This window comes from Mus caroli, unplaced genomic scaffold (assembly GCF_978045245.1).
Source record: "Mus caroli unplaced genomic scaffold, Mus_caroli_1 scaffold_3, whole genome shotgun sequence".
In the NCBI taxonomy this organism is placed as follows: domain Eukaryota; kingdom Metazoa; phylum Chordata; class Mammalia; order Rodentia; family Muridae; genus Mus; species Mus caroli.
This window is the reverse complement of record NW_028227258.1, coordinates 44478210-44489861: the sequence shown is the minus strand read 5'-3', so window position 1 is coordinate 44489861 and position 11652 is coordinate 44478210. Positions and strand designations below refer to the sequence as shown.

The following is an 11652-nucleotide window of genomic DNA, read 5'->3' as shown; positions in this document are numbered from 1 at the left end:
ACTCATGCCACCAGGGGTTCAGGAAGCTGAGGCAAGGAGATTGCTGTAAATTCAAGGACAGCCTGAACTACAGAATGAGACCCTATCTTAACACGCGCTCGCGCATGCACGCACGCACGCGCACACACACACACACACACAAGTCCCACCAACACTACTTACCGTGCTCACAGGAAAAGGATATTTCAAATCTGTGAAGCTTTCTTTTGGTTTTGATTCATTTATAATTCCTCCCTCAGTGTGTTTAGAAACTATTCAGGGAAAAAATGCAAACATCTCAACTCTAAAAATAAATGCAATCAAATTTAGTTTGATAAAAATTAGTTAGGGGCCCTTGGAAAACACCACCAGAAGAATGGAATGAGTCATCTAAAAAAAAAAAAAAGAAAGAAAAAAAGAATACAGCTCAGTTAATAGAGTGTCTCTGCTCATGTCTGTGTCTGTCTAGCACACAGAAAGTCCTGGGTTCTACATCCAGCACTACGTCAACTGGGTGTGGTAGCACTCACCTGTAATCTTGGAAATTGATCAGTCAAAGCAGAGTGATAATATGGTCATGCTCATCTTCCAGCAGTTTGAGGCCAGCCTGGACTATACGATACCCTGCCCCCAAAACAGAATTCTAGAGCCAGGTGTGATGGTGTATGCCTCAAATTCAAAATAAATTTGATGCCAGCTTTGGCTATACAAGATCCTGTCTCAAAGAAATAAAAGTAATTAATTAGTTATATAAAAACAATAGTATTACATACAATCTACAAAAGCTCATTACAAATACTTGCCATGTTTATTATAACAGTTTCTAGCTAGAAATTAATTTTTGAATCAATGAGTTTTGGTTTGTTTTCTTTGGAGGGAGTGTTTGTTTCTTTGTTTGTTTAGTTGTTTGTTTTGTTTAAAATGAGAACCAGAACTCCCAGCAATCTTCCTGTTTAAGCTTCCTGAATACTAGGATTATAGTTGTGCCCAGCAGCAAAGCCAGTGTCTATTAAGGTCTTTAGAAATTCTGTACATAGAATGCCTTAACATGAGCCACTCTGGTCCTATAGCCTGCTTTCCCATTAAACATGGGATTGCTACCACTGAGAGTTAGGCAAGCCCTCATTTTATAGCATTCACTAGAAATACCCATCATTTGTTGGAAGTCTTCCTTTCTGAGTAGCATCTCCAAACAAATGCTTAGAAGTGAACAATCTTGGTGATATAAAGAACATAGGTGCAAAGGGTCCGAAGCCTAAGAAAGTGCAGTCCTAGACGTACTACAATATGTGTTGGGCAGGTTCCTTGTTTGGTTGGCTTTGGACTGTTTATTTGTTTTTGAGACAGGGTTTTTCTTTGTAGCTGCAGATGTCCTGGAACTCACTCTGGAGACCAGGCTAGCCTGAAACTTAAAAGAAATCCACTTTTCTATGCCCTCTGAGAGTGCTGAGATTGCAGGTGTGTGCCACCACCACTCAGCTTTGGACGTTTATTAACACAGGCAATGTCCAGAGAAGAAGTCAGCATAATTCCAAATTGATTAAAATGATTACTTTTATAGGCAGACTTTTTACATTGGGGGAAAAATAGGGATTCTAGAAATTACAGATGAAGTGCCAATATTACCCAATAGAATATACTAACTAATAAGCATGGATGATTGAATTCATAACTTGCACTAAAACTTCTAAATTCCTAACAATAATATTACAAGAACCGGTAGTAGTAGCAGCTCTAGTTTTTAAAGATAGTCTCATAACCTAGTTTGGCCTCCAATTTGTCACTTACCAAAGCTGGTCTGAGTTCTTTATCCTCCTGCCTCAGCCTCTCATTTGCTGGTATTAAAAGCTTGAACCACATCACCCCCTTGTCCAATTTCTATTATTAAAGTGCTCTGGGGACAGAATTGGGTTTATGTGACAAGCATCTTCACCTCCTAAAACATCTCGACAGCTCTGGATAGTGTTCTGGGATGTTACTAATGTTGGGGATCAAATACTATGTATGTAATGTCATTTTGTAGCTTTCCTGATATTTGGAACTAATTCAATTTTTACACAAATATGTAAGTAGTTTTATATGCCTCACTTCTCCTGAATAAGACTACTTTAGGGGTTCTTCTTGGTTTTTGTTAGTTTGTTTTGTTTTGTTTTGCAGACATGGTCTCATATATCCTAGGATGGCTTCAAACTCAATATTTAACCAAGAAGCTTCCTGCTTCACCTTCCTGGGATTGCTGCCATACTTACACCAGGTTTATCTGATACTGGGGATGGAACCCACAGCTCTCTGCATGCAAGAAGAGCTCTCTGCCAACTGAGCTACATTTCCATGCACATATGTAGAGATAGGTTTTGTGTGTGTGTGTGTGTGTGTTCAATCACTGAGTGATTTTTCTCATCCTCACTACTTAGAGTATACTCAGTTAAAATTGGATATGCCCAGTGGGATGCAACCAAAGACTCCTTCATCTTTGCCTTTGTGTCTTGACTAGAAATGGGGCTTCCACACATCTACAACTGCTCCGCTTTCTCCAAACAAGATCCACTGTCTGGCGGTGCTATGAAGAATGCACATCCACAGGATGCTGTACTCAGAGGTGGGCAAGATTGACCTCCCATCACCAATGAGCCACCCTATGCTCCGATGTCGTGAGTCACCTTGTGCTTGGAGATAAGTCCAAAAGCAGAGCTTTATCATCCACTGAAGCAAAATAGACACACTTTTCCATTATGCCTGGCTCTCTAACGAAAGCCTGAGGAAGTGAGTGGAACATGAAGTCACCCCTTCCGCCCCAGCAGACAGATGGATAGAGACATTCGCGTTTGTTCCCGGCCCTTTGTCTTCTGAGCACTTTTGGCATTTCCTTCAGGAAGCTGGAGGTTATGACCTAAGGTTTCCTTAGCGAACACACTCTGTTTCCCACAGTTAGCCTTACCCAGAAATGACATCTACTCTAGTAGGTGAGGTTTATCTTCATGTCCCAACTGTGTCCTGTCCTGTGCAAACTCAATGACACTTGAAAACACAAACTCTGAAAAGTAGCAATAGGCTGACCTAATCTGCCTAATCTGCAGCAAAGATGGCAGTAACTCCAAGGTAACTGTTAGAACTTTATGCTACATACCTTTGTTTCACAATTGCTTTCCTTTTAGTAGGATCAGTTAAATGGGCAAGAACCGAGGAAGTTTAAAAGCTGTGGGAGGGGTGAGCATCCACCCTCTATTCCACTTGTTATGTGTTATAATTGATATCGAATAGTCCCATAGTGTTCTCATAAGATCCTAAGGCAATGTCCTAGAATAGGATGACTTAGAGGCTGGAGATGGAGTTCAGTGGGTAAAGTGCTGGCCTAGCATGTGTCAGGACCTGGGTTCAATCCCCAGCCTTTCATAAACCTGGGTACAGCAAAGAAGAAGAAGAAGAAGAAGAAGAAGAAGAAGAAGAAGAAGAAGAAGAAGAAGAAGAAGAAGAAGAAGAAGAAGAAGAAGAAGAAGAGGAGGAGGAGGAGGAGGAGGAGGAGGAGGAGGAGGAGGAGGAGGAAGGGGAAGGGAAAGAAGGGGAAGAGGAAGAAGGGAAAGAAGAAGAAGGGGAAGAAGAAGGGGAAGGGGAAGAAGAAGAAGAAGAAGAAGAAGAAGAAGAAGAAGAAGAAGAAGAAGAAGAGGAGGAGGAGGAGGAGGAAGAGGAGGAGGAAGAAGAAGAAGAAGAAGAGGAGGAGGAGGAGGAAGTGGGAGGATCAACAGCCCACATTCCTCTTCAGAGCAAGCATGAGGCAAGTCTAGAACACATGAGACCTTGTCTTAAGAATAGACAAACCAAAAACTTACACAGCACTGACCAATTTAACATTATCACCCGTTAGCCACGTTTTCTCTTCCCCAGTATGTTGATAAAAGGCCAAGTATGTATGCTTTTGCTGCGGTGTTTGAACTGATCATTTTAGTCATAATTTAAAATAGATTTAAGACTCCATTGCTGAACTTCAGAAGGCTGTATTTTAGGGTGGAATTATCACACTTGGTTTTGTTTGGCCTCACTGCACTTTAAAATTGAAATAGTTGTATTTATTTGCTGTGGTCTTAGAAGGTTGATGGTTTTTCTCATATTCTCCACGTGTCTCTAATGCTAATTTATTGAAGTTTCTCTTCCTGAAAAAGCTAGAGTGGTTTCTAAACAAACCACATTTTTTTTCCTACCTTACTTCATCAAAGTAAACCCTTTTAACTTCTCTTAACTTTTTAAAATTGGGCCTTACCTTTAACTCCAAATCTCAGTGAATGATTTTTTAAAAAGTTCTCTTCACAAAAGAATCTTTTAAAAAATCAGTTTATTAATGTTTAAAAGTTGATAAAGCTATGTGCAAAATGATCCACAAAAGTCAGGAACCTATTAAATACTATTTTTAAAAAAAGACATTTCTTGGCTTAATTGCACTCACTGAACACCAGACTAAAGAGACTAATATATTTTTATTCTCCATAACATTTATACCCAACATCAATACCTAGTGACAGCTGAAATAAAGAATTCCTGATGTTCCCTGTCAGTTAAAGTAATGCTTTTTGAGGGGGGGTGTACAAAAGGATGGCACTTTCTTAAAACCTACACATTCAGTGGTGTTAACACAGGTTAGGAAGACGTTCAATAAGATGACCTCAAAGAAACAAATACATTCGAAAATCAGAAAATGTTCTTTAAACAAAATACAACTCTCCACCAGTTGGTTGAAATGGATCACACAACATTCTGAAATCATCAATAAAAGTGCCAAGGATGCTGTATGGGTTAGAGAAAGACAGCAAGAAACAGCTCTTGGTCTGCACAACTTAACTCTCACATTTCGCCTCATGCTGTAGTTTTTTGTTTGTTTGTTTTTTGCTTTTCCCGTATCATCTTAGATTCTGCCCAGTATAATTCAAATAAAGTAGACTTCGTTATTCTTCATTATTCTTCATTCTCAACCATTGTGGTTGTAATGGGACTAAGCAACATGTGACAGAAAAGGAACACATTTTCATCTTAAAGATGGCCTACCAAATTCCCAACAACTTGACCCAGCTTACATGGAAACTTTGGCCTCAGCAAATAGCCTTCCCAGCAAATAGCTTGCTCGCTAGAGACAATCAAGAAATAGACCCCTCCACGACCTCCCTCTGATGAACAAAAGTCAGGCAGTTACAATATAAAGAAGGGGTGGTAAGGGGAGACAAGGTGAGAAGAAACGGAGGATGGGGACATGTACACCACCCAACCAAGCTAAGGGCACATACTCACTTTGACATTACAGTGAGAGATCACAACACTTTCTCTTGGGACCTTAGTCTTTGAGGAGGGACCAGATGAGCCCTCTGGGAGCTTGACAATGCTAGACCTTTGGCTCAGTGCAAAATCAAAGCTCCGGGGTATGGCGGGGGGCAGGAAACCCACTGCAGGCCAGACCTGATCTCCACCCTTCCCAGTGCATTGTTCACAATTACTACCTACCTACATCATGGTATCACCAGGCCGCACATTCTCCCTTCCCTCCCTCTCTCGGGCTCCCAGTTGCTCCTTCCTTGCAGCAGTGGAGAGCGAGAGACATTTTTGAAATGCTGGGGTAGTGGGTGATCAAGTCAGAATGCTTCCCTCGGTATCAACAGCTTCCGGCTTTAGGAAGAAGAATTGACGTTTCCAGACGACATAATGGTCTCTGGGTTGTCCCCATCGTCCTTCTGGGGGTGAGAGGAGTTGTCTGATTTGCTGCGGCTAAATTCCATGCCTGGGATGATGGGCCTCTTGAATTTGCCAGCAGAGTCTCCGTTGGGGCATTTGCAACAAGATACGATCCTGATGAAGGCCCGGCGCATCTCCTTGTTGGTCAGAGTGTAGATGATGGGGTTGGTACCTGAGTTCAGCACAGCCAGAACCAGGAAGTACTCTGCTTTGTACAGGATGTCACAGGTCTTCGCCTTGCAACCCACATCTAACAGTAGTAGGATGAAGAGAGGGGCCCAGCAGGCAATGAAGACACTCAGGACAATGATCACCGTCTTCAGCAAGGCCAGAGACTTCTCAGAACTGCGACTGGCCTTGGAGATGTTTTTGCGGAAGGTCAGGCGGCGGCTTCGAGTCCTGACCAAGGAGTAGATCCTGCAGTAGAGGATGACAATGGAAAGCAGGAGCAGAGTGAAGACGGTGGTGCAGAAGAGGATATAGTGCTTGTGGTAGAGCGGGAGCACGGTGGAGCAGCTAGACAGCGAGCTGATGCAGTTCCAGCCCATGATGGGCAGGCCCCCCAGAATGAGGGAGATGACCCAGCAGGCGCTGATCAGCAGAAAGGAGCGCGAGCTGTTGCTCCCATTGTGTAGTTTCATCTTCAGCATGGTGATGTAGCGCTCAATGGCGATGGCAAGGAGGCTGAAGACTGATGCAGAGAGAGCCACAAACATACTCCCTTCCCGCAGAAACCACTGGGCAGGCGTGAGCTTGTAGGTGGTGGCCCCAGACAACAACAGGTTAGCTGTGTAAGCCACGCCTGCTAATAGGTCCGAGAGGGCTAGGTTGCCTATGAAATAGTACATGGGCCGGTGGAACTTCTTGGTTTTCCAAATAGTTAGCAAGACAAATATATTCTCTAGGATGATGAAGCAGCAGATGAGAATGAACACCACTGAAGTCAGTTTAATGCCATGGTCCTTCTCCGCCCCGATGTTCAACTTGCCTGTGTAGTTGTAATGCCGGACTATGATATCATAGTTCCCATAGTCAGAGACTGAGCTGCGGAGAGCCTTAACCTCCGGGATGCTAGTGGACACCATAGCCGCTGATTGTGTTTCCAGGAGCCCGGGGTGGTACTTCTCCAGGCAAACGCTAGAGGGCGAGGTTGAGTGAGCCTTCAGTTACAGCAAGGCCAGGTCAGTGAGCAATCCAATGCTTTTTTTTTTTTTTTTAATGGAGTTTTTCCTTGGCTGGAGAGGCCTCCGAGAAACAGCAGCCTTAAACAAGTTACAAAGAAAAGAATCAGGAAAAATGCCCAGCACACTAGCATAATTCATTCTAGCCAAGGCATTGCTCCAACTTTATTGATGATTTGTTTTAAGGATACTTGGCCAGGACACAGGGAGGATTTTTTTTTAACTCAAATTATCATTTCTAGTAACAAAACAAAAATAAACAAACAAAAGAGAAATGAAGTTAGAAAGAGAGATAGAAAAAAAAATTTACCCAGACTCTGAGGAGACAAAACCTTCCCTTGGGTCACTAAATCTACCAAGATGGAAATGAGAGCCACCTATTCTAGGTTTCGACCCCACGCCATTTCCACTGGCATTGCCACGTTCAGTGTCCAGCCCTGAGATTCCTTCAAGCGATTACCAGATCGACTGCTTGCTCGCCACCAGCCCAAGGGCCTCTTCTTACAGAGGCACCAACTGCCCATTCTGGATGCAGGGCAGACATGCATACCCCAAGACACACACACACACATACACACACACCTCAAAGAGACCAGCCCACCTTCTCGTTACCATGCCAAAAAAAAATTGCTTTGTAGGAGGTCATTTGACAAGTAAGCCGTTTTCTGGGCTCTATTAATAACTCCCTAGGAGCAGGTGTGTTGAGGGTCCGATGGTCAGAGGGGAAAGCGAGGTGTGGTGTGGGCCGCCAGGCCTTGAAGTAAACAGGAAAGCTTGGCGCCTCCGTGAAGCAACTGCCTATTCTTCTTTTTAAAATTTCTGTCTTTACTCCTCCGCCCCACCCAACCGCCCCACAAGTCCATTTATTACGTTTAAAGGTATTCGTGGAGAACCCCTCCTAAGAGATTGCAGCAAATCCTAGACGTTTCTCCATGAACTGATTGCTTAAGAAAGTTTTAACTTTAGCCAACACTTAACTTGCACACACACAAAAGTCATCCTGCTAGCGATAACGAAGCATGGCACTTTGTTTTAACTTCAGGTACATTCATTTCCAGAAACACATACTGCTAAATTTGCATGGGCACTTTTAACCTCCTCCGCTCCCCACACTCCCAACATCACCTCCTCTCAACAGAACTAGCAATCCCTAAAGGACACACAGCACTACTTCAGTTGGACACACAGCACTACTTCAGTTGGACACACAGCACTACTTCAGTTGGACACACAGCACTACTTCAAAGTACTCTAAAGTCTGCACAGTAATTGATCAACTCTATAACAAATGAAGGGGGGAGGGGACCCTAGAGACATTGTAGTCATTTCTGTGACAAAAGCTTACGAAACTCAACATTTCTCCACTGTTACCGCTACAGTCCATTCTCAGGCAATGGAAATTATTGGCGTGGTGCCTGATAATTTTGTCTACAGGATTTCAAAAATAATAAGCGTCTTCCCTTTTCTCCGTTCTAATGAATCACGGTTTCTCTAGCACGCCCTCCCCCAGTCGTTTCTATAATTTGGAAATTAATCTTTTTTTCCTAACTTCATAAACTCCGTGCCCCCAAGAAGAAGTCAGTCAAGAAGGACTCCATAGCTTCTTGATGATGCCCGGGTTCGTTTTGCTTTGTTTTTTTCTCAAAGTTTTTGTTTGTTTCGTTCGTGTTTAAAGGTTCGTTCTTGACACCTGGACGCCCCATAGCCGGAGCCTGCGAGGCTCACAACCCCCTACCTCGCTCAAGCCGGACGAAGCTGCGTCCGCAGGACTCTGGGTCTACACCGCGCGATCCGCATCTTGCTGCTGTCGGCGACTGACGGCGACCAGCTCACTCGCAAAGTTCCCTGAGCTGGGGTCCCCTCCCTCCTCAGCGGTGCACTCCAATGGCCAGCCCTGCCTGCGCTGCCCGCACCACTTTTGCAAGGCGAAGTCTCTGAGCGCCCCGCCGAGGCTGGGTGGCTCCTCTAGGAAGGGACTGGGAGGGGTTAATGCCTTTAACTCCTCCGCCCTCTGCCAGCGGCAGGGGGCCCCTCTGGGTCTGGGCTGCTAAGAAGCAGCCTCCCAGAAAGATCTGGGGCAGAGTGACTAAAATAAAACCAAATGAATAGGAGCCCCTCCGCCCCAACCAGCAGAGAGAAGGGAAGAGAAGGGGCGGAGCCTGGCAGCTCCTAAATTCTAATTCACACAACTTCCCGCAGTCCCCAGCGCGGGACCGGACTCCGAAACTAGGCATGGGGATCCCTGGGAAAACTTTTCTTCGTTGAAAAGGACAGAGGACAAGCCTGCATTTGGTAGAGGAGCTTTCTGGTCCCTGACCCCACAGCCCTGAGGATCCGTGTAGCCCGAGTGGTCCGGTGCCCTGGGGGCCACTTCCACGCGGTCAGGGGAAACCCGAGCCACTGCCCGGAGAGCCGCAGCCACGCCGCAGGGAGGGGATTCTGAAAAGGTCGGAGGAGAGCAGCCCCGAAGTACTGAAAAGCTTCTGTTCTCCACCTCCTCTTCCTCCACCCCCTCCACTCCGATCCTGGTGAAGCCTTGAAACTTGCGGTCTGGTGGGCAGAAAGTGGCTTTCCCCGGGTGCACGGTGAAGTGGGACAGGGCTGTGCTTGATGTTGGACGGGGGGTTCCCCACGCTCAGCTGAGCGCAAAGCCAGGCGGTGTGCCCCAGATTCTGGGAAGCTCAGAGGCCTTTGAGGAGGTGGGCTGCTGCCCTGGCCTCAGAGATTTTAAACAATCCAGCAGCAGTTCAGGAATGTCCACAGGGGAAAGAGGTTGCCTGTCCTTTCACCGGCCAGTGCCTACAGCCCCCTGCCTAAAGCTGGACTCCTCTCCCTGTCTACGTGATCCCCAAATCTAAAGAATCGCACCTCGTCCACATTTTTCTATTGCTAGATAATGCTAGATTGAGGCTGAAGAGGCCTTGGTCAGATTTGTCTGAGTAGCAGATTGAGGCCTTTATGCCTTGTCTGTCTGTCCTTCTGTTAAAAAGCGGTTCCACCCAAGTCCCCTGTTCGCACTGCCTTCCCACCCTGAGCAGATGTGATCACAAAAACTTCCTCTGCTGTGCAGTTTCAATTAACAGACACACCCTGTACCTGAATGAGTCAAGAGAGAAGAAACAAACAACAGACCCCTACCTTCTGGGATTTTATGAGCTTGCAAAAAAAAAAAAAAAGTAGCTGTTAATTCACATTTGCCTAGAAGCACTCATTAACAGTTTCCTACCTTACCTACCCTCAAACTACAGATCTTGCAAAACAATATGGAAACCAAGATAACAGCCGTCCAGTCTCCTCCAGAAAAGACAGAGTTTGAGACTGGTTTCATTTGAAAGAGGAGATAACTTCCGTCTATCGCAGTGCTGCAGAGGCAAGGAGTTAGCTTCCCCTTCTCCCACGAACAATTTATGAGGTCTTTAAGGGGGAACTGTGCACTTTGTTGTCCCAAGATGTGATAGCCACTGTCCCATGAAGCAATGGAGTAGCATGGGCCGTTCTATCCATGAGCAATCCCTCAGCCAGGAGAGACCTGTAGATTGTCCAGGTAGTATGTGGCAGAGATGGGTCACCAAATCTAAGTTGTCTTGTCTGTCTGCTCAAATGCTGTCAATCAGCTTAGAACTTCACATTACTTTCCTGAACAGAGGAGACTTCTGCACTTGGACTCCTTACATTTGTACTTCTGATTGTACTTGCCTTTACATGTGCATAAAACTATTACTAATGTATACAGTGTGTTCTTTTGTGGAAGGAGAGTGAAGCTCTCAAGCTTGGGTCATCCCATTCAGCTATGCTTCCATATCATTGATATACACAAATAGCCAGGCACAGTGGTGCATGTCTGTAATCTCGGAATTTGTAGAGGCAGGAAGATCAGAAGTTCAAGGTTATCCTCAGCTATATAGTGAATTGGAGACCACCTTAAGATACTTGAGACTGTATATCACACACACACACACACACACACACCAAGCACTTGGGTATATTGCAGAGGTAGACTGTTTTCTTAGTAAGTGCAATACCTTGGATTCAGTTCCCCATACTGTGAAAAGAAAAAGATAGGCTACGCATAGTGACAAATGCCTTTAATTCCAGCATTCCAGAGGCAAATGCAGGGGTAGATTTCTGAAGTCTGAAGCCAGACTTGTCTATATAGTTAGATCCAGGCTAGCCAGGGCTATATAGTGAGACCTTGTCTCAAGCAAAAAGAAAGAAGGGGAAAAAGTACTGAAAAATACTGACATTGTATAGTCAGGGTTGTTTGAAGGAACAGAACTAATGGTGGTCTGGCTGGCTAGTCCAACAATGGCTATGTCCTGACAGAAAAGCCAAGCATCCAGTGGCCAATCAGTTCATCAATCCCAGTCTGGTTCCGGAGTCCTAGAGAACTGCTGCTCATCAGCCTCCATCGAAGTCTTGAAGAGGTCGGTCCTAGGAGTGGGGAAGGGATGCCTCCGCAGCAGAGCAGATGAACTTGTCAGCTAGAGCGAAGGTGAGCAGGCAAAAAGCAAAAGCTTCCTTCTTCCATGTCCTTTTAGGAGGGCTGGCACCAAAGGGTATGCCCTAACTTTGGGGTGGGTCTTCTCACTTCAAATGATCCTGTCAAGAAAACCCCTCTCAAGCATGCTTAGCTGCTTGGGTTTTAACTGATTCCAGATTGACAACCAAGAGTCCATATGACCCATATGTAGATATAGGTCTACGTAACTATAGGTGTTAGAATCTTATGTAGCCCAGGATGGCCTCAAAATGCACTCATATTCACCATAGACAATTTCAG

General features: G+C 45.1%; 1 protein-coding gene across 1 annotated transcript; it reads right to left on the bottom strand.

Moving 5' to 3' along the window:
- Positions 1-4289: 4289 nt before the first annotated feature.
- S1pr1 (sphingosine-1-phosphate receptor 1) lies at positions 4290-9007 on the bottom strand. The gene is made up of 2 exons (XM_021157811.3): positions 8608-9007; positions 4290-6953 (listed from the first exon to the last, which is right to left on the bottom strand). The coding sequence occupies exon 2, from the start codon at positions 6774-6776 to the stop codon at positions 5628-5630; it is 1149 nt and encodes a 382-aa protein (XP_021013470.1). The 5' UTR covers positions 6777-6953; positions 8608-9007; the 3' UTR covers positions 4290-5627.
- Between the last annotated feature and the right edge of the window lie 2645 nt (positions 9008-11652).

Coding starts and splice junctions, on each gene's coding strand:
- S1pr1 (XM_021157811.3), bottom strand. CDS start 6,776: ATGGTGTCCACTAGCATCCCGGAGGTTAAGGCTCTCCGCAGCTCAGTC.